Source organism: Vidua chalybeata, chromosome 2 (genome assembly GCF_026979565.1).
Source record: "Vidua chalybeata isolate OUT-0048 chromosome 2, bVidCha1 merged haplotype, whole genome shotgun sequence".
NCBI classification, from domain to species: domain Eukaryota; kingdom Metazoa; phylum Chordata; class Aves; order Passeriformes; family Viduidae; genus Vidua; species Vidua chalybeata.
The window spans coordinates 82,150,137-82,174,099 of NC_071531.1; the positions used below are offsets into that span (position 1 = coordinate 82,150,137).

Consider the following 23,963-nt stretch of genomic DNA (forward strand, 5'->3'; position numbering starts at 1 on the left):
GTAAGGAATCCCCCAGTGACAGATAGGGTGAAACATCATGGACTGATTGGACTCAGGAGAGAGAGCATTCAGATGCAGTAAGCCTGCAGAGATAGCATACACACCATGTGTTCTAACAGAAACCTGAAACAACAAAGAGTTGCCAAGTGAGGAGAAAGCAAGGAGATGAATCTGATCCAACTATCCATGTAAATAGTCTCAGCAAAGTTTTGGAGATTAAAGTAAAGTAGTACTTGTGTTGTAAAAGCAGTATACTCTTTGAAGGGTAGCTTGTAAGGCTGATGAGGTGAAAGAGTTAAGTTCCCATTGAAAGACTTATTCCTGTATATAGTTGGGTCATATTTAGTAATAATAAGTTTGCTGAGCCTTAGGCTGACACCCTCTGGAGCCTACCCAGCAGTAGGAACAAATGGATTCTCTATCTTGTGGGCAAGAATTGCTCCAGTAATTTATTATTCAATATGAATCCATTAACAGTAACAATGTCATAAGGTTTGGAGGAGATGGTGTAGCACAAATTATGCTGAAAGACTAACAAATCCTCATAATGATTTTATTAACCTTGGGGAAGTATGAAAAAAGAGCACTGGGCTTGGTTTCCCAGGGCTCTGGTCTCTCAGGGCTGGCAACTGAAACCAATAAAAAAAATGTTGTGTTCTACAAAGAGATTATATCAGATATGAAGATGGTCCAAAAAAATCAATAAACTCTGAAACTTCCAATGGCATTTATATGTCAACATTTAGAGGGTTGGATACATTAAAGATTATTTGAATTTTGGAAAGTTGCTGAAAATTAAAATATAGAACAATAAATTCTGCCTAAGTATCTAAGATACAAATGGGAATGCTTCCAAAATAAAACTTTGTTTCAGAGTGCATATGTAAGAATAAAACTGAAAAGACTTCACTGGCTTCAGTAGTTTGAGCTCACTCATTCAAAGTCAAATAAATCCATCAGGTCAAGAGACAAACACAGTACAGCATAAATTATCCAGAGAAATAATGAAAAACACCTCACAAAATACCACATGCACAAATTCTAAGAAGCAATTGAGCTGTTTAAAAACCACTAAAGAAACTATTACCTCAGGAAAAGGAGTGCTGGGGGGGGCACATGTACCTTTTTCCTGCAAGATGACAGAAAGCCCAAAGCTCAGCAGTACGAAGCGATGCTGCTGAGCCCCAGAGAAACCAGTTTTCTCAGGAAATATGGGGGGTCTGTTAGAGCTGCCAAAGCTGGTAGCAGGAAGGAAGTGAGGCTGCCACAGCTCCATGTCCAGCACACAGTGAGGCTGGGCACATACTCCTGACAAACACATGGGGTGTATACACACCCCAAGCAGGGCTTAAGCCAGGTAAGGGAAGAGGCCAATAAGAAGTGGATCCTGCGAGGTGGGATAATGCTTTTTATCATGCCAATGTTCTCCCTTACACAACTGGCTCAGGTGTGGAAAACTGGGACATTGCTATGGGTAGGAGTGGAAGCCCCAGAAAATTTTACTAAAGAAGCCCATTGCAGGTGCAGAAAGGACCCCCTTGCTTTCCAAACTCCTTCTCAGACACAGAAGCTCAGGCACAGCTGGATTCAGTCCTAGTTTAGTGAGGAGGCAAGAGACTACACTGGTTAGGCACAGGGCATGGACAGACTGACACCTGTATTCACCACTCCTGGCTCACATGGGATTGACTGGACCCTTTTATCTCTACAGTCACAGAATCATAAAATTCCATTTTCCCCAATACAGTTTGATTCATCTCTTCTCCCACTTTTGGTCACTACTCTAAATTTCCATTACAAGTCCTGTACATGCCCAAAATACATTTCCCATAAGTCCTACAGGTGCTCTCTTGCCCCTTTAGGCAGTAACGTTCTCAGTTTGTACAGTTATCCTGGGAGATGCTCACCAGTCAATGCTCTTTGGTGATTTTCTCACCTGGACCATGGACTGATTACTGTGCTGTGAAAACCCTAGAAGAAGCCAGGTTAGGGTTCCATTTCTCTGATGAGGTTATTTTGGTTCCCCCACTCCTTTGCATTGACAGAGATTGGTTTTTAGCCACACCAGGGGCTCCTCTTCCCTTTCCTTGCTGTGCTACAAGACAGGCTCCTAATCATTTGGTGCAACCTGTGAAACCTACTCCTTTGAAATTAACCCTTATCCTGTAAGAATAAGGTGAATTTATTTGAAGTGGGCTTCATCCCCTCCCAGTTGAGCCTCTGCACTCCTTTGTGTCTGTGGAGATGAGTGCTTTGACACATAACCTTAACAGATTCTTTTTCTGTAATTTGAGAGGCACCTCCTTTTGCATGCAGAGAAACTTTTGCTGAACTCAAAGGGAATGTCTACCTAGATGCTGCTTTCTACACCCCAGCTACTGCCTGCTTGGAGTGAATCTATGGAAGGGTAAATTGAGATCAATTCTTAATTGTTAATAAAAGCATTTTAGGAAAAAACAAATTAAACCAAGAGTAAAAAAATTACTGCTATCAGATGTTACTCATCCAAGCATTCTAGAATTTGGAGATGAAACCACTGAGCTACTACTTCTCATGTCATGATAAGAAGGTCCAGGATGACCAGAACATCTGTAGATAACACACAAAACCATGGAGAAGGTTCTCCTCCCTTTCTGAAACCCGAACAAGATGTTGTTGTTTCTCCCATGGACAGCATGTGAAAAATGAACTTCAACAGGTGTAAGCTGTATTGCTTGTCTTCTACCAGAGAACCCTTTGACAATTGAGAAATCTGTAAGCAGCAGAAATACTGATTAATCCATACAGAACCAAATAAATTAAAGCATGCGAATGGGAGGTCTGACAAGGCTCATAATACATTCCAGCAATTATAGAATGGTAGTGAGTGATGTATACAGCCTCTCTAGTCCTTCATCTGGAGACATTTTAATATAGAATTAATAAAACAATCACTTTTCTATTATGTCCCTCTTACTTTTCACTCTCCCTGAGATGAGCTGAGTGGAATCTCTTAGGTTGTCCATCAACTGATCTCATTCCTCACTTCTAGTCAAGAGTTTTCCAAGTTAACACTTTCCCTTCTCTGCCAACATGTTGAGACAGCACTCCATCCTTACAGATAAGGCCAAGTCCACAGTAAGTATGTACAAGCTTGTCCAATTTTAAAATGCCTGGATTTTTCTTTGGTTTTCTAAATAGGAACTGGAATTTCAGTGGGGTACCTGCGTCTCTTTTTACATTTATAAATTAATTTATTTACTACAGCACCTCTAAAAAGATGCAGAAGCCTAACTTTAACTGTGCCCTCATGAAAACCCTTGGGGTGAAGTGGGATTTTTCAGAAGTTCCTATGTGACTTTAAAATGAGATTTATTATCAATGAAAAATCAGCTCTAGAGCTTGCCTGTGAGTCTCACATCAGTCACCATTCCTTGGACAACTTCAAAGATAAATTCTGCATTAGGACAGCTATTTCTTCTAGTGATGCAGTAGTGGAGACAGGCAGGATAACACTGAGTTTGCAGGGTAATTTGTAAGTTTTATTGATACAGAAGATTAAAGTTTTACAGAACATCAGGCAAACCCATCCTCTTATTTGCCCAATACTTGAGGATGAACAGTTACAGACAAGAAAATTATCCAGTTACCTGTAGTGCAGCTAATGATTAAATTACATTAAAACTGTTAACAATATTATATTGTAAAATATAAGTTCATGTACAGTATATAAATACAATAGCTTTCTGCTCCTTGTCAGGAACATAAGCTAATCACAGATCTTGCAGTTTAATTTAGCTTGTGCTAAAGTACATTTCCATCTTAAATATATACCTTAATGTAAACCATACCTATGAAATCTCTCAGTTTCATTCCCTGCTTCTTAACTTGCAACTAATATTACAGCACTTTAAAAGCTGAATGAACACTCTTATTGAGAAGAGGTTTCTGTCAGAATTTCCTCTCCTTTAAATCTTTGGCAATGCTTCACAGGACACTCTCATTAGTCAGACTTAGTTTTTTACCACATGACATTTTAATCTTATCCAAAGAAGGACACTGATTCCTGACTCTTTCTGTCTGAAAGAGCAGGCCATGCAAATGCTCTGTATGAGTGTTTAAAATGATAAAAATCCTACACTGTAGGAGAAAATTGACATTGTGCAAAATATATTAATAAACATTTTAAAGATTCAAAAGATACAACATTGTTAGACTTGGCTGCACTGGCCAACTGCATAAAAAACACTATTTCATACCTGGTCAGTCGCTGGCCATTCACTGCTCTGGAAACCTGTGCTTTGCAGGTTGCACTGCAGTCAGAGCAGGAAGATGTGCATGGCTTTGTATTCAGGCCAGCCTTTCCAAGGTCTGATGGCTAAGCTAGGAACCCTCAAACCTATCAAGCTTCTGAACAAGTCATCTGGCTTTCACAAGGATATGTTACATTCACTGGGTACCAGGGCCACCTCTGTAGGTTGTAGGTATCCAGCTCAGCAAATTTTCATTGATAGAACTGTGGCAGTATTCATTTGCACCTGACAAAATCACCACCAAACTCTGAACTGGACCAGTCCTTATGCACCCTGGTAGAAGCACCTTCTCAGAGCTGCTCACCAGGACACAGCTGAAGCAGAACAGATATGAATGGACTTCAAAGCCCTTTATTCTCCCAATGCTCAAGTAGACAGATGAAAAATCAAGAGGAAAAGTAACGTGCATTTAAATCCTCTCAAGCCTACTAAAGATGTTTCTTGCAGAAGTATTCAATGTCAAGTAAAATATGCTTCACAGAAATATATTCTATTGGTGTGTAGCGTATGCATTAGGTAAGTAACAGATTCACTATGAAACAGACGGAAACACTGAGATTTAATGTCTTTTAAAACAGCTTAAAGACCAAAAAACCTTTAAGATGAAAAGGTGAAGGTACCTTTTTCTTCTCTGCTAACTACCCGTGTTTGCTCCACTGTGGCACTTCCATAAGAAAGGTTGATTCTGTGGTATCACACAGGCAGAGACTCATCCCTTCCAAGTGCCTGCCAAGCATTTAACTTTACCCATGCTAAAATCAAAATTAGAGCATTACTCAGAACTATTTCTTTAACATATACATGCAGTTTAAACTACATGCTATAACAAATCCCTATCAGAAATGCCCTCATCCACATGGAGATAAAAGTGCTCATTACAGTCACCAGATGGTAGATGACAGTGGAAATATTCTTAAGAGAAAATATAAATATAGATATATTTAGCAGTATATTACTCTAGCACTGTAATGCCAAATGGTAGATTACCAAATGGTAAATTTCTGATGAATATACTGAAGGGAGGCAAAATATTACATATATTTCTATCTTAATTTGTATGACTACAGTGGAGAGGTTTTGGCATAACATATTTCTTGGGGGAATGTTATGATTAAAAATATTCCTTGGAAAAATTTGTTTCTTCATAACAGGAATGACTATGATAAATAGTTATGTTATTGCACAAACTACAGGGTTTTTAGAAAACAAGACCAAGAATAGTGCTTCAACATTTGGAGTGGAAGTCGTCTATGAAGTGTGAGACAGAAAGTCAAATATGAACCCTGAAAATCAGGATTGTACATGGGGACTCAGCGTGCAGGCTTGCTAAACAAAACTAATTTCTACCCAGATACCAACTTATGAACTTACTGATTTTTTCTTCCAAAATAGACAAAAGAAGCAAAAATATATAAAGAGCATGTTAGGTACTACTTAAGGCAGAACATAAGAATGCAAAAATAATTATTATATGTTTCAATAGAAATATAGATATGTACTCTACAGACTTCAAGCCACAGGTAATAAAAAATACAGTATTTCATACTTTTGTATAGTTGAAATCAAGGATAAAGAAATTGTGTAAAAAATGGGTCAGGGTAACAGTTACCAAAATGTACAAAAATAAACTGCTTATCATGTGTGATGTTGAACGTTTTTGCATGAAAGTAATATTGTTTTGATAAACAAAACAAAATCTTGTAACTTTTCATTCAAAGTCCAGAAGAGATATATAATTACTTTCTAAAAAAATAATGCATTTTCACATGTATATCCTACATCTTACAAACTGTACCTCTTTGCACAGTACCAGTAGTTGAAAGCAGGTCCTGAGTCAAGAATTTCTTGTTAATGAACAAAATAGTTCACAGTGCCTGGTTAATTACTTTAACCCAACCACCAAGTCTGTAGCATTTACATCTGCAGGAAAGCTCCCTGTTGCATTAGCAAGAACTGTGGATGCAGGATAAATGATTTCTTCAACCGTCACATATGTCCCTGTTAAAAATCCAACAAATCCAACAACAGCTATAAAAACATCTTTAAATATTGTCCATAAACTTAGGTTTTCCTTGTAGAAAGTGAGGATTTCAACCAGAGGTGGCAGAATCAGTCCCAGAGTGCTGCTGCTGACAGCTCCGACGAAAGAAATCACCAGGTCTAGGCGAGGGATCAGAACTGCTACAGCACCTAAAGCACAACAGAAGAAACAGTGGCTTCAGATTCAATGTCCTCATGAGAAACAAAACTACAACAGATACATAATCAAGTGGTTCAGGCTTTTTACAAAGCTCCATCATTCAGTATTTTTCCAGCTCTGTGTGGTGTGCACTATATAGATGAATGCACATATTTGTCAGTAACCCACATCTTTGTGCTCATCTGAGAGACCCAGTTTCAATCCTGAATTTCTGCATGAGCTGGCAGAGCATCAAGTTAAAGTGTTCTTGTACTTACAGGGTAAAGAGATTTGGCCTGCAAATCATAGAGAAATGAATGATATGAAATTGCAAAGGAAATGTTTTACTTTTTTGGTTGTCGGTAGATTTTTAGGATGAAAGAATAAAAGCTGAGGAAGAGTAGAAGGGGCTGTTGCATTCTGCCCAGGAGACAGTGGGCAAAAATATGCTACTGTCTATTAATTTGTATAATCTAATAATCTAAAAATCACATAAAATTATTAAAAATGAACAAAGCCTGTTGATGGCTTGGCAGTCACAAAGTCATTTAAGTGACTTTTACCTACAAACTTGAAAAATCTTGGTTTGTACAACTGCATTCAGTCTGTAAAATATCACTGCAATAGTTGCCTAGTTAACCAAATGAGAACTCAGCCCTGCCAAGAGGACTCTGAACACAAGGCCCACTAATCCTTTTAAGCTTGGCCAGTGTCACCTCCTGAAACTACAACAGTTACAGAAACAGAATCTGTCATGTTGGACCAGAAACACTTCTGGTTTTAACCGCTTTGGCTGGCAAGGTCCCCTAGTATTAACTCAGATACACCAGTTGTTGTGTCATGTTTTCAGTCCTGGATTAGAAAAAAGCTTTCAAAAGCCTCTATATGACCCCTGTATGTGGTGGAAATGTCTTTTTTCTCTTCCATGAATATACTGCCTTTTAACTATCACACATTAGTGTAAACATCCACAGCATCAGCCTGTTTGCATCCTTCCACCACATCTCATCAAGACAAAGAAGCAATCATAAAGAAATGGGAAGGGGAAAAGATGTGTAAATGCCACCAGCACACAAAAAATACCATGTAATACGTTTTGGTTCTTCCATAACTCTCTTTTTCACTCTGAAGCCAAAATAAAAGCATGTTTGGTTTTAGAGCAACTTCATTGACCATTTATAACAATGAACAAATGGAACAAGCAGGAAGGAGATCTCCATAAAACATGTGAGGATGAAAACCAAAAGGTGTGTATTAGCTTTATAATGTATAACCATGAAGTTGTGGTTTCTATTTGCAGAACGTCTTTTTGTGGTCTGAGTGGCACCAGCTGCATCAAATTCTGACACACTGTGATTATGAAAGGCAGCATACTCAAATGATGTTCCTGTTCATGTTCTCCATTGAGAATTGAGAGAATTGAGAACAATTTTGGGAAAACTGCACTGGAAAATACACTCAAAATTCACTTACGGAACACAACAGTTGTCCACTGCTACCTGGCAACTGTTTGCTACACATCTTAATGAAACTTGAAACTATAGAGTTCTCACATAAAAAGGAGCTAAGACTAAAAGGTATAAACCTGCAGAGGGAGAGTGGATTCACTAGCCCATCCTGTTTGAAATGAACATATCATGCACAGACCTGCCAGAAAAAAAAAAATCAATTAACTTGTTCCTACTTGAGATGACTATTAACACTTTGGGATTCTACAGAGATATAAGAGGCACTGTTTGGCCAGAGAAAGATTGGGCAGAGACAGAAGTGGAAACCTTAGAAACACTCTGGCATTCAAAAATACGTAAGACAGGTTTTTTATCCCACTGTTAGGGTGGACCTACTCAATGCCAAACAGTTTCTTCTGTAACATGATGTGACATTTGAAGACTGGAAATGTCACATGTTTATGCATTATCCAGGACAAAGCTGAATGAAATGAGAAAGGAATTATGCCAAAGTTAATAAAAGTCACCAAATACCCACCACTGTAACTTTTGCAGCCATAACTGTTCAAGCACAAGAGTAGGCACCATAAATATACAAACAATACAAGATGAGCACTCAGACCAGATTGGTGAGTGTGATACTTACACAGCCATACAGAGTCCAAAAGTAATTCAAAAATGCAGCTGAAGTGTACTGCAGTGTCTGGTAAAAGTCTCAGCTAATGACTATGTTGAATGTGTTGTTCTAAAGTAGAAGAGAGGGCTGCACACTTATTATCTTGCCAATTCAATAGATGTAGTGGGTGTATTCATTAAATATAGATTTTCAACTTCTGTAATAGACCTCTTTCAGTTCCACATGTGTCCAGAGTTTAGAAGGCACTCATTAATTTATAGTTCATAGTTTTGATTCAAACACTCAGCTTAATTAAAATAATGAGACTATGCTTCATATTTTTAATTGGAAAAAAAATCCAACTCTAGTTTGTAATTGCTACAAGTTACAGAAAAACAAAATGCAATGTGTTGACTTGAATCTCATCAAACGTTTGTCTGACTCATACAAATTTGTATGAATCTGGATATTGCTGTGGGAGGAGGTTTAGAAAAGTGTTTCAAGGTTTTAATTAGTGTCTTATTTATTCCCCAACAGCCAAGAGAAACACAATGCATGTTTATTACCTACCAAAGAATGTATTCAAGAGTTAAGAAAGGGCTCCTTTTTCTAGAAGCAGACATGGGGCATTCCTACAGGTAGGGAGCCTGATTTTCCCAGCCATTTGCAGGTTTCCAAAGTACAATGTAAAGAAGAAATTCAGAATCTTTATCAGCAGTCATGAAACCTTCTGGTTTGGAAACCCAGCTGAAGAAGTAAGTTCTGTATTACTAATAAGACACTTTTTTTTGGTGGTTAAATTGTCTTCAGGCTTGAATAAAAGAGTGGGGGCCATACGAACAAAGCATTCTGCAGAGATAACAAGAGGTAGCATCATATTGCTTCTACCTTAAACTCTGCAGTCTAATCTCAAAAACTGCAACTCATGGTTTCTCCAGCCCCTCTCAGCTATGTAGTCCCACATTGGGTCAGCTGAGACTTTTTGAGGGGAGGAATGCTATAGTACAATGTTTAGATTTTCTTAAAGGACATAACACCCAATGGGAAGATACGCTTAATTTTATTCTCTTTATTTTGTAGAGCTGCTTCTTTTACAACTTTTTGTTATAGAATCAGCATATTAGTTGCCAGACTTGCTTGTTGGGAGGTAACTCCAGTGAGATTGCTGGGGAAAAACTAAATTTTGCCATTTCCACCCAACCTAAATGCATTATACCTGCTGATGAAGTCAAATAGGTGATTACCATATTCCAATACTTCCTCCAGTAATCAAATATTGAGCTGCCTTATTTCTATCAGAAAGTAATGCATATGTCATACTAAACCACTGAGCAGGATGGGCACAGCTGTAATTAGAATCTATGGATCTAAGTGAAGATTGAATATAACTTTGGTCCTATCCATAGATAGTTCAAAAGCAAAGCATATTATGCCTTCATCAGGACACTTTAAACATAGAGCTTACTTTAAAAGCCTTTATTTCCATATTTCCAGTAGGAATTAATTAATTTATAAGCATATTTAGGAAGCCAGAAACTAATTTTGAAATTTAAAATGCTAATAATAATTTCTGCTATATTTTCCTTTTGCTCAGTAATGAAGCTGTTTAATATTTCTTCAATAAAATAAATTATTTTTCTGGTAATACCAGATTTTAGATTTTATCTAGGTATTCAAACATACTTCTGACAAAAATACCAGGTCAGTGGTATTCAAATGTTGCATCTGAAAAAAAGAAGTAGTACATACACTACTAGATCAATAGTATGGCCCAAGCAAATTGTCCTAACAGCAGGTTTTATAAATAGGCATAGTCAAAAAGATTGGGAGCTTCTTAAGTACAAAAAATGTTGGATATTACTAGGGAGAGGTAACTTCACACAATTGAAAAGCAAAGTAATTGTCTCATGTGACATACACCCAGTTCTCTTCAAAGGCAGTGACAGTGCGGAGGAGGCCCCCGTCCTGCAGGAAGCCAGCATACCCCAAACTTTCTATTTGCACCACTTGTCCAGGACCAGATAGCAGACTACAACATTGATGTATTAAAGATGGGCGTCTGACACCCATATGACCTTCCAAAAACATAAAATAAAATTGTATTCTTAGCACACATGTCTATGATATGGCAAGGAAAGGGTCCCTTCCGGGAGTTAAAAATGCCAAGAATCCTGCCTGTAGGTAAAATAGCAATTCAAAATATCAGCCTGAATCCTCTTTCCTATTCTAATATCCCAGGCTGCCCTCTCTGTCCATCTTTCTTTACTGCAGCAGTGTTCAGCCACTCAATCTGGCATCCTTTTCTTCCCTTCCCCCTACTGCAGTGTTTCCTGGATCCCCTTCCTTAATGCAGCACCTTCGTATTTTCTTCCAACTCCCTCCTCCTTTTCTGCAACGCTTCCCTCCACATTGCCCAAGGCTTTTTTTTTTTCCTTTATCTCCTGTGAGAATGGAAAAACATTTCTCTGATATGGACTGCCCCAGAAGGCTCAGCCAGTTTGGCTGCAAGGAGTTTACACGTGCAGGCTGGACAACTGGCAGGTCAAGATAACGTCATCTTCTCATGTCCTACATCACAATTAAAACTATTCACCTTTTAAAAATGAATGTCAAAGTCTAACAAAATCTAATGTTTCCATAAGAAGTTGCTCATGTAAATTAATAAAAAAGAATGCCTTCCATAGTGGACACCAAACTGTTTATATACATATGTACAAGGGAATATGAGACCAAGTAGAAACTCTTACCTATCTGCAGATATACCAACGCAAATAATAATTTAAGAACATTTGTGAATAATTTAAGTGTTGATAGATGCAGTTTTAAAAAAGGATTTTAGTTAAAGATCCTGGTATTATATAATTGCAAATTAGAATTTTCCTTTTTTGTTTTGCTAAGAATCATAATTAACATAGGGTTTTAGGTGGCATTTGTCTCAGCTGTTGAGACATTAAGACTATAAGATACATAGAGAAGATGATTCTTTAAAAATCTATTCAGATTGTCTTCACAAAAAGTAATTTTCTTAATCCAATTTTCTAAAAAGCATACTTTTAAATTTGCTCTATCTCAAAATCAAAACTAAATAGGAAAAGAACAAAGCAGAAGACGTTGCAGTTATACTATGAGCTGACATTGTATTGCTCATTGGAGAGAAAAAGAGGGACAGCTTGCACAAAGGACAACCACACACATCATCTAGTTTGGCTTTGTTCCCTTTGGAATGAAAAACTCCTTCATCATTATCTTCCTGCAACACACAGTATGAGAGACAGAAACATAAAGTACTTCACATCACTTGCCCTCACACTACACCACCACATTTCTGATTGCTTTGTCCTGTGTTAGTAGGAAAGACCAAACTCACACAAGAGAAGATGGTTTCAATATCCTTATCCTTCACAAGGAGAGATGACACAGGACACTGCCCTGACACACAGCAGGGCCTTGTTAGGGAATGAGTAGATCCATCCTTTCCCTAGAGCCCTCCACTTTTCTCAAACGTGTAAATAAATTCAGTTTTTACACCACTTTGCACCCAAGATTTCAAAACTCTTATCAGAAGGGTTTTTATTATTTTTATTCCTTAAGCAGAAAGACACATGAAGAATGACACCAGACCAAAGAGCAATTTAGCAGCAGCATTGAGTCCAGTCTTCTTACCAGTCTACTTAAAATACCTACAAGCCAGGGCAAAGGACTGGCACATACCACTGGTATGAGACATCTGTTTCAAGGCAGCATTCCCCCCCTGCTCCACTAATAAAATCACTCCCCTCAAGCTGTCTGTGTTCTATATAACCCCAACATTCAGGCAGTGCAGTTAGTTCAGATTTCTGCTTCCACAAACTGCAACCATTTTAGCAAAATCCAGTGTCACAACAATCCATTGCAGGAGGTTGTGTGAGCAGGTGTGGCTTTACAGGGACAGGGATGAAGCAGCAGTGACACAGCTACGATGCAATTCTTCCCCTACTTTCCTCCTTGGGACCACCCAGACTGACTTCTCTCTCTGAGCCAAATGTCCAAGTGGTAGTTAATGGTATCTTGGCCTCCTCATCCTGTTCTGCCTGCCCCATCAGATCTTCAGAATTAATGTATTTTTACTAAGCACCCCCCTTGGGTAGTGACCCAACAAGAAACCCAGGCTGTGGGAGGCTAAGGAATGTCCTCACACTGCAGTTTGTCCAGAGCTGCAGTACCAAGTGATCTTCATCAAACCAGGAGGCAGACGTGCTTGGCACAGCACACGCCACATTAGGTGCAAACGTATTTGACCATTTAGTTAACTACAATCCACGTGGTCAGAAATGGCACCTCTGTTAGGCTGTCAGATCTGAACCATTTTAATTATTAATTTGTCTCTGCAGTAAATTTATTTGAGCTTTGCTGCTGATACTTTATCGCAAAAAATCTTTTTAAACGTTCTCCAGTGAAACAATGCAGGCAGCTGTTAACATGCATTTCTGGATTCAAGGAATGAATGCAAAGCATACAGCAAAACTCAGTAATACTGAGCTCCAAATGGATGATCCTAGACCATAAGAGTACTGACACTCCCCACTGGCAGTCTCCTTCTGATTCTCCAGGCTCCCCAGAAATGAGTCCACAATTGAACTTTTGTCCTCTTTGTCTCACTCTCTCAAAATAATTTGTGGCTCTGAGACAGCTGGAAGGTTTTGAACTGTGCAAGCAAAAATTAATGTTTGCTTATCCAAGGACAAGACTGTTTTTGCTACAGAGAGCAGAAGTGAAGAAAAGAGTCAAGAGGAGTGGTTAAGCCTTGAAGAGCTAGCCATGCTGCTTCCAGTGATGCTAAAATGTTGTATTTTCCAATATTCACCATCACCACTCCATACTCCCCAATCTTTCTCTTGGATGCACTGTGTATATCAAGCTATCCCACAGGAAAGTAAGCAGGGATACATGGCTGCTACTTTGTTGTTTCATAACAAAAGCAATAATAAATTCCAATAATTTTGCATTAAAATTTTTATATTAAAAAGTTTGTCTTGCCATTACCCTTGAAAATAAAATTTTCATTATATACCTTTTGATTACCACATAAAGCAAGAAATAATGTGGTGAAGATGAAATTGAACATACTTAGCTTTAATCTCAAGCTAATATACTTTGCTCCATAAATACATAAATATGAAGGAGAAACATCACCAAAGACACCTTTAGGAATAGTAAAAATTACTTATCTTTATCCTTCAGGCTTCTTTCCCTGTTTCCTAATAAAATTTTACATTTCTTTAATAAAGATAATTGAAGAAACAGATGATTAAGATGACAAGAAGCATCTGTTATTTTGGAATCCTTTTGTAGTAATAGAATCCATCAGGGAGCAATAAATTGTAACAACCATGCCAGGTAAATTATCTTCTCTAATCACCATCTAAGGACTAAACAATATATTAAGTAATAGAGTAAGTTAGCCCTCCCTCCTCTCACCAAGTATTAAAAAAACAACATAACAAGGAGATTATGCTCTAAATTGCCTTAAAGAAACTTCTGAGTCTCTAACCCATGTTTTTGGGGAGCGGGGGTTGTTTATATGCGCTACAGCAGGAACACATTAATTTGCAGGATTTCCAAACAAGGAAGTGTACCAGACCAGTTTGCTTAATCACAGAATTCATGACAGAGCTCTATACTAAGAAAAACCACAAAGAAGAGATTTAAGTGAGGACATACTATAAAAAAGAAATTTAGAAACATCCCACGGAGAAGTCCGGATGCTCAGGAAATTCTACTAAACAGACACATTTAAGGATTACTACAGGCAGTAAGAAAAGCTTTTACAACCACACTGATAACAAAAGGCTGGAAGGAAGGAAGTGAGCTTGCTCCTGGGTGGAGTGTAGGATTTAGTGACAGCACACCCAGCAAAGGCTCAGGTATTCAGTGCTGCCTTGGCCTCAGTCAGCCTCCCAGTGCCCGGTGTCAGTGAAAAGATCTGAATAAGAAGAATTTCCTTCAGGAGATGAAGACCGAATCAGGGATTATTTGAGACAACTTAAAACCATAAAGATATACAGAACCTGAAGGGTTGCATTCAAGAGTGTTGACAAGAACTGGCCAATGTGCTTCTAACACCACATTGTCTTTTACAAGTCTTGGAATTTGAGGGAAATCCCTGGTGACAAGGGAAATTAAATGTTGTCAAGAAAGGCCAAAAGAATAATACAGGGAAATACAGGCAAGTCATATTTACTTTGGTTCTTGGAAAAAATCATGGAGCAAGTCATCTTGGAGCATATTTCAGGGCACATGAAGGAGAAAAAGCTATCTGGGAACAGAAGATTAATGGATTTATGTAGGAGAAATCATGTCTGACCATCCTGATAGCCTTCTTTGATACAATATCTGGATTTACGGATGAGAAGAGAGCAGTAGATGTCATTTACCTCAATTTTAGGAAGGTCTTTGACACTGTCTGCCACAATATTCTTGTGTCTGAATGGAGGGAAAACAGAGAAGTAAAGAACCTCAATGGACCAAACAATAGTTGTTAATGGGTTGTGCTCTACCTGGAGGCTGGTAAAAATTCTACAGCTAGTAGGGAGAGTAACAGCTTCCTGTAACTGATAAAAACACGAAATGATCACTTAAGATGACATGAATTGTGTTCTTTAAACCTAGAGAATGATAATGTGCTCCCCACAACACTAATACTGAAATATGTCCCTGTATCACAAAGTACCAGTGTTGAAGGTGAGCTGACATCACATTTATGTAACTATTAATTTACATAATTAATTTTTAATCCTGATTAAAAACTGGATTAAATTTTATATTTTACAGTGATATTTCACAGTATTTTTATGAAAATGGCTTAAAATATATTAATTCCTGCTTATTGATAACTTCAGATTACACATCATAGTATTTAAATAACAGCGGTACTTTACAAGACAAAATGCTTTATTCCACAGAGAAATTTTAGCCATTTTCAAATGGGAAGCCACACTGATTTTACACAGTGTTAAAAGTTTTTCACAAAAAGCAAATACATGCATTCTCATGTTGTTTTTAAGGATCTGATCTACTTATTTTGGGCTGTGAGAAGCAGAGGTTTTGGGTATGATCAGCAGCTATAGCATATGGCATGTACTCTATTATTACTGACATAGTAATAAATAACTTGCGTGCTTGCTGCAATGTCTCAAAAGTAAATTAAAAAATAATGCCCTTAAAAAGGTAACAATCACTAACAACGACACTGCAGTGGGATGAGCAATGCATTTCCAAAACAATGCTTTGCAACAGCTGGTGTCACAGGCACGGACTAGTTAAAGCCTGCTGCGGTGACTGATGCTACAGAAACAAGAAGCTGCCAAGAGCCTTGGCTTCCTGGGGAGGATCACGTGCAGTAGCTGGTTGAGGTTCAGCTCCCTGTGTTGACAGTACTGAATTATGGTCTGCAGTCCAAATCCATCAAAAAATGCAGTCATCTGCAGATGTTTTTAGTCTTAATTTGTTGGTAATTCACCTCCCAAAATGAAATTCAAAGAGAGTAACTTGCTTCATCACATGAGTGAACTCACCTCCAGCTCAGCACAGGGAAATTCAGGCACCGCTCCTGTCCTCTCCCAGCATCCCAGCAGGCGAGCTCGCTGCAGGCTGGGGCTCCCTGCACAGATCACACTTTGCCACGTGTCTGGGAACACAAGCTGCATGCTAGGGAAGGGAAGGGGCACCCTCCTAAGCATTCTTTCTTTGCTTTTTGTGACCCAAGTAAATCAATACCCAACAAATTACGTGATTGCACATCAGAAGCCTCTACCAACACGTATTATGCTTTATCTGTAATTTTCAACAAGCTCACCATCATCTTTTCACGCTGATGGGAGACGAGAGATAATGACTTAGTGCTTACTGCAGTTACACATGAATAAGGGAACTCAGGTTGGACATGTTTCCTTGAAGGACTGAGGTTTAAGTCCCAAATACTGGGTTTTCACCTACAAAATTACCTTCCAATTATTTTATTCTAAATAAGGAATTGGGCTTGTGTTGTGTTTCTTCTGGCTATCCTCAAATGCTCTGCATTCTGTTTTAGGGGTGTTTTTTTTCCCATACTAACTATATCTTTGGTAACACTTTTAAGTGGACAGTGAAATTATTATATGTAAATTATACTTTATAAAGCAGTATGAACTCCTGCAGAATAAAAGGCAATACTAAATATCAAGCATAAAATTTTACTTTATTATAATGCCATTTTTTAACTAGCAGACATTACAGCCACCATATCAACAAATAAAGCCAATAAAAAAAATCTTCACAGTATCCAATACTACCTCCCTACTTTGACACAAATATTCACCCTAATTAAAATTTATTGGAACATTCTTGTGGAAATTATTATGTATATTTGCTGTCTGTAGTCCTCATATTACTAAAAAATGATTCGCAGTTAGTTGTAAACCAGCTAAAAAATATTACTTGCAAATTAGCAAAGAAAAAAAGGTAAATTCCAGTATGTTTGAAATTCATCAAACCCCTAGCTTTTTACTGTCCAAAAAATTCCAGCAATGATTTCATTGTTAACTCTGGATCACACTGTTATTTATAAAGTAATATTCAAATCCAGAGTAATTTTGTAAAACAAAAGTCACCTTGAGAGGTAAGTATAGGAAAGATCTTGCATTAGTTTGGTGTTCCCAGAACACTGATCTGAATGTTGGACCAATAATTTACTCTCAATCTAAACAGACCTAAACCTAAACCATTTTATTCCTTGCCAAGAGCTTTGTAAATATTGATTTAAGGGTGTGATTATAACCATGGAGTTAGAATATTGATCTACCCATTGTCAATGTAAGAATCAATTTAGAAAACAAGTGAAACACAAAATTGCCACAAGTTTTTTCAATTAGAAGAGATAATACTGATGTTTATAAATCAGATGAGCAAGAATTTAATTAGTTTCCCTCTAGGAAAAAAGAAACAAGAAAAGGGAACAATGAAAATACTCACAGGAGAACAGTATCATCGAATGGTATCAGAATAGACTAGGAGAATTTCCAACATAAATAAAAGGACAAAAAATTATAGTAGATCTGGATTTAAGTAAAAGGGGGCTTATGATAAGGTAGATCAGTATTGACTGTTGGTTTCTGGGCATAAACAAAAACTGATGGGTGGATCATCTTGAATATTAACATCAAGTCACAGAAAAACTCTATTTTATAGGTTAGGCACAGCTGAACACCATGGAGAATTAGGAGAACTGTTAACATGGTCAGCTAACACAGCAGGGCAAAATTTTGCTCACAGTGTCACGAACAGATATCCATACCTCGGTGGTAATGCTCTATATTTGTTTTAATGCAAGTTTAGTGTTTTACCCCACGGATAGAAATATTCAGTATGTTTACCCAGTAATAATGCTTAATTAGCAAAATAATTTTTAATGGCTTAATTTTATAAAATGTAGTTATGTAATTTGCATGTATTAGATAATATTGATTACACTTCATTATAAAAATAATACTTCAGATACTGTATGGAAAACCAAAAGGTAGAGGAAGAAATTCTGTATTTAACAGCACCAAATGTTGACAGATTAGGAAGAGGTCTGTGAGATCCTTTCCCAAAGACCTTGAAGGATCTATTACAAATTAAATGAAGAACAGCTTTTGTGCTAAGAACATTCTGATTTTATCCCTCCCTTTTGTTATCAAGGTATTTCATACACTGTCAAGAAAAGGGATTCTTTTTGGATGACACAAATCACTCAATAATTACAGTGTAAAAAAGAAAGTCCTTCAATGAGGAGAAAGAGAAAATGACAAGGTTTTATCCATCCCTCCCTCTAATGGCATGAGTTTACAAGTATTTCCATACAAGCAGGTCATACAGCCATTTCTAAGCATCCTCCTGTCTGGAGTGAGTTGCAGTATCTCAGTAAGCCAAGGGAAGGAAAAACACATAAAAAACCAAAACAAAGCAGTAATGCCAAAACAGTAGAACCACAAGAATTTAATTAATTTAAATATGCTATAAATTTTTCCTTATTTTCGCTCTAACACTTTAAAACTGCCTTTATTATGACAAGCAATCTTGGAAGTCCTAGCTCTGCAGTCTGGTGCAGTCATTATAATCAATCCACAGAGGACTTAATTCCCATACAGTTCCATCGGTTTCTCAAGACTCAGAGTTTGTGCTTATTACACGTAGTAAGGGTGGATGAAACAAAACAAAGATTAAAAAATTGCTAATTTTGACAGAATGCAGTTCAGAAAGCACAACAAGCTGCTACTACACAGAAATCTCTCTCCAAACCTTCAAAAACAAGGCAGAAATTTGAAAACCTTTGTGAGGATCAGCTTATCAAGCCACAGATCATGAATAACACTCAGGCATCATTACTATTCTAGCTTTTATGCTTATTTGAAGCACTAGCAAAGAAAATGCCTGCAGTGACTAATTCTAGCTATGAAGTAATTTTTTAAGAGACAATTGAAAGCAAAGCTACATTTCATCCTTATTGAAAAGCAAGAGAGGCACTAGGATGCAGGTACACAAACCAGTACAAAAGTTGTACTTTGATGGCCCTGAGTATTTGATTTATTTCTGTTTTCAATATACAGTGAAAACCTCTCAAACATTTTCAAGGAATACTTTGCTACTTGGCAATTTTCAAAACACTTACTTGCAACCTGCTTATCATTTGTGGTATCTTGAAAGAACTCTGTACATTTTGCTCTCTGCACAGCCATATATCTATGCTTGAGGAAAATGTATTTCCTCATCAATAAATTAGGAAAGTATTTTGAAAATAAGCTGCAACCCAACTTTGCAGCAGTGTTCTGCTGGACCTCATTTTAAGAAACTTACAATCAATTTCAAATTTTTTTTTTCACTCAGTGTACATTAAATATGGTATTTAGCTATTCAAATTTTAAATGCCCTCTCATGCTAACCTAGAAATGCAGATGGGTATGATCAGTTTTCTCACTTTTTACGTGAGCTCATACCTTTTGTGTGATGCTGACTGCACTTCCCCTGCCTCCCCTGAGAAAGCAGAGGCTGCTCTTCAGCAAGTAGTGCTGCTACAGAAATGTAATCAAACTTCCTGTCACTCTTAAATTTACATAAGATCCCGAGTGCCACAAACATAGCACATGGAAGTATGTGTCAGTTCCCCAGTGAATTCTCCACATGGACAGAGTCCTTAGCAGGGAATTCACTGGACCACAGCTCGTCACTAGAGCCAGTATCACGCTGGTCTACTTAGAGGCATTCAAAATAATTACCACCAGAAAATCAAAACAAAATGTCTGCAATGTGTAAACGTAAAACGTACCTGGAGATGTTTAGCTGAATAATTCCCTTCTTACTCAGTAGTCAAATCTTTCCACGTGCTGCATTTGTGGATAAAACATGAAAGTGTGCACATCATTACTTTAACCACTTCCCTGATCAGTTAGCTGAGCTAGTTAGACCAGCTTATTGTTCTACCAGCTTATTGTGAGGACAGCATATCCAAAGAGAAATGAAATCCCATAGGCTACGGCTAAGCCAGGCTTCTCTTTTCATCTTGTTTCCTAGTTTGAGTTAGAAAGTCATACTCCAAGGGAGAAATGGCTTCTGTGTCTAATTTGCAAAGACTGGTAACAATCTGACAGGTAACAACATCTTTTAGCATTTTTCTCCATATTTTGCATATTCCTGAAGGGTATTTGACAATAACTTTCAGCTTCCTCTTCTCAGAGAATTACCTAGCTCCCCAGTCATATTCACTCCCTTGCTCAGTAGAATGTTTGATAGGTCTCAATTATAGCATCTATCTGAAAATGACTTGGAATTGTATCTAAGTGACTTTCAAAAGTATTCTAAGTAAGACTGTAAGTCTCCCCATTAAGTACTCAGACTTCACTGTCAATTAGTCAGAGGAATATCATTGAGCAAATAGTGCTTAGCTGGTTTTGCTCAACGTTTTTTTATCTATTTTTCCCCAAAGCTGCACCACTCTCTAACTAAAATATTTACTGAGCTGGCTCCTCTGGAGAGGACAGTGTTCAGCATCTCCCAGCTTACTAATTAGCCTGCTTATCTTTACTGGCAACATAAATATCCTGTCTGCAAAGAGCAAAATCAATAAAGGGATTAACTGACTATCCCACTCTTCTTTTAAGCCATAGCCACAGGGAAGACCACTTGACCAAACACTCACATCACTCTGGGCTGACTGATGCCACTGAAGATACAGATAGAAATTTATAAGAAAGGGAAAACAATTTGTGCTGAACAATAAAATTAGGCAATTGTATAAAAATTTGCCTATATATAATGCCTTTCCTTAACCCATACTTGTTAGAAATGAAGATCAATTCAGCAACACAACCATGGGACAGAGTAAAGATTACAACATACAACAGCCTGAGACAAGAGTTCTAATGCCTAAAATTCCCAAGATTTTATTGAGTAAATTCTTCAGACTTCATTTTCTGCTATGCAGGGAAATATAAAGAAATAAATATAAACTTCAGAAATGTATGTTTTCTTTAATGAGATGGCTCACATAAGTAAGGTTATTTATTCAGTGCTGCAAACCAGAGAAGTCATCCCCTAGGTAATGGACCCATTTGTTCTTTTGCTGTAAAATGGCTTCCACAAAAAGACATTCTGTTAAAAAGACACATTCTCTTAAAAAGGCACATTCTGTTAAAATCTGTTTTGAGTTACAGAATCACAAAGTATGTCAAGTTGGAAAGGATCCATATGGATCATCGAGTCCCAGCTCCCAGCTCTTCACAAAAGCCATCTAATCTGGTTTTCAAATGTTAGGGAGACTTCATTTCCCTAGGCCATCAGACACTGTCTGCACAACACTTTCAGAAGTTTGTTTTCTCTTTGCTGACTCACCCCTGCCCTCAAGTAGTTCAGTTTCATTTTTATGTTACTAATTCACTGTTGATTAGAGTTCATCTTGCGCTGTGTAGGCTAGGATTAATCTAGAAAAGCAAGAGATCAGGAAGAGTAAATGATTTTTAAAGAATTTCTGAAGTGCAAGCTGTAACCTATCACTGAAAGGACAATGGAATACCAATACACTGAGAATTAGCAACAATGCAAACCCAAACCCAACCTACAGGAGAGCTTTGGCCATGATAAAAGCAATCACTTCAGCTGCCTGCTCCACTAAGAGACCAGTAAAAGACCAGTATGTAAATTATACTGCAACTCTGTTAGCTTTATCTTCAGAAAAGAGTTCTTTTATTCTTTTATTGGTTTTACCTCTGTTGTTATGGTCATTTTATACTTAATTCTAATTCAAACGTGTTAGTTCAATTTGCATCAAAACCTCCCCATCAGAAAACTGAAGTTTTTTCATCTTTAACTTCCATACCAAAATCAGTTCAGCACAACTTATTCCTGAGCTATGTGCTTTAGCTCTGCTGAACACCACAAAAAAGGTTTTGTCCCAGAATAGCTTTAATCTTTGCTACAGTGCTTAAGACGTTTTCTTTAATTGATGACGACATTGACAAAGGGATTGAACACATGCTCAGGAAGTCTACAGATGACACCAAGCTGAGTGGTACAGCTGGCAGTCCTGAAGGATGGGATGCCACCCAGAGGGACCCGGAGAAGCTCAAGAAATGGGTCCATGGGAACCTCAGGAGGTCTTGTTAAGGGTGCTGCATCTGGGCTAGGGCTCTGGTGCCAACACAGGCTGAGGGATGAACAGGTCAGAGCAGCCCTGCTGAGAAGGACTTGGGGATGCTGGTGAGTGAGAGGCTGGACATGACCCAGCCATGGGCACTCACAGCACAGAAAGCCACACGTGTCCTGGGCTGCATCCAAAGCAGCGTGGGCAGCAGGGCCAGGGAGGGGATTCTGCCCCTCTGCTCTGCTCAGACCCCACCTGCAGGGCATGTCCAGCTGTGGAACCCCCTACGTAAGAAGGATGTGGGCCTATTTGAACAAGTCCAAGGGAGGGCCACAGAGATGATCTGAAGGATGGAACACCTCTCCTACGATGAAAAGCTGAGACACTGGTGAGAGAGTTGGGGCTGTTCAGCCTGGAGAAGAGAAGGCTCTGAGGAGACCTTCTAGCGCCTTCCAATACCTAAAAGGGGCTTACAAGAGAGCTGGAGAGGGGCTTTTCACAATGGCATGTAGTGAACAAGGACAAGGACAAGGAGTAATGGTTTTAAACGGAATGAGGGTGGGTTTGTATTAGATACTAAGATTAAATTCTTTAATGTGAGGGTGGTGAGACTCTGGCACAGGATCCACCTCTGGAAGTGTTCAAGGCCAGGCTGGATGGGGCTCTGAGCAACATGTTCTAGTGGAAAATGTCCCTGCCCGTGGCAGGGGATTGGAACTAGATGCTCTTGAAGGTCCCTTCCAACCCAAACTATTCAAGTGTGTGTACCCAGATGGAGGCCATCAAGAGCACTGGATCATGTAGTCCTACTGCAGTTTAAATGGCTTCCTGAGAGAAACATAGCTCACTTTTTGATCTCAACAGACACTTTTATTACTGGCAGGCTTGTCACTTTCAATCCAATGGACTGAGTGTCAAACAGTTACAAAGCTGCATCAGGATGAGTAGTTGAAAACAGCACATCAGCTGATTCGGTTGTTGCCATACTAATGCTCTTCTGAAAACCCTGAATTAGCTACACTAAAAGAAATGGAGATGGAAAGAGGTGAAACAAAAGGAAAAGTAATGATTCTCAAGGAAGGAAAATGCCAGAATGATGATAAATGTAATAACGTAATGTGATGTGATGATAAATATTTGGACATCTATAACATAGCTGTGAAAGAGTTAATTGTGATAAATGCAAAAAAAAAATCTTTCCATTTTATTTTACACAGGTCTATTTCATTACAGATAATTTCTTATGCCTTCAGTGAACAAAAATCTCACTTTTGACTTCAGACAATTTTGTTATAAATAGGTATCAACAGAGAAACATGGAAACACCATGAGGAGGACATAATTTTATTTTTATTTCTACCATATAATAAAATTGATGCAGAATTGTGTTATTTTGCACAGGTTCCTTTATACCTAGAAGTCTCTGCCATGCAGAATTTATAATCAAACAAAAAGCTACATATGAGAGGCAGTAGTTGCACAAAAATGGCTGCCTACTTCAACATAAACTGCTTTCATAGTACAAGTCTAACAATATATAGTGTCAGAAATAAAAAGGCAGCCTACTTTACATTACTGTTCAACTGCCTGTACTAAAAATGAAGCCTTTCAAAAATGATACTGAAAAGGATCCCAAATTATTTCACTTCTCCATTCAAGAAAACAAAATTCAATTTAAAGAAAGGCTTTTCCTGTATAATAATACAGTTTAAAATTGTATCAAATAGTAACTTCTGAAATCTAGTAATGCTGCTGAAAACCCATACTTTTAGAAAATATCTACTTCAATAAGTATAGA

The 23,963-nt window shown here is 38.0% G+C and overlaps 1 protein-coding gene across 2 annotated transcripts in view; it reads right to left on the reverse strand.

The window, feature by feature from the left end:
* Nucleotides 1-3,507: 3,507 nt before the first annotated feature.
* Nucleotides 3,508-23,963, reverse strand: part of SLC36A4 (solute carrier family 36 member 4) — a 131,769-nt gene continuing 111,313 nt past the window's right edge. The window contains exons 11-12 of one of the 2 annotated variants that reach the window (XM_053935890.1): nucleotides 6,388-6,482; nucleotides 6,227-6,290 (exon numbers count right to left, since the gene is read on the reverse strand). In XM_053935890.1, the coding sequence (XP_053791865.1) occupies nucleotides 6,279-6,290; nucleotides 6,388-6,482 (107 nt within the window). In that variant the 3' untranslated portion in view covers nucleotides 6,227-6,278. Of the gene's footprint in view, nucleotides 6,483-23,963 lie in introns of both variants that reach the window. The other variant, XM_053935889.1, reaches the window with a different exon arrangement.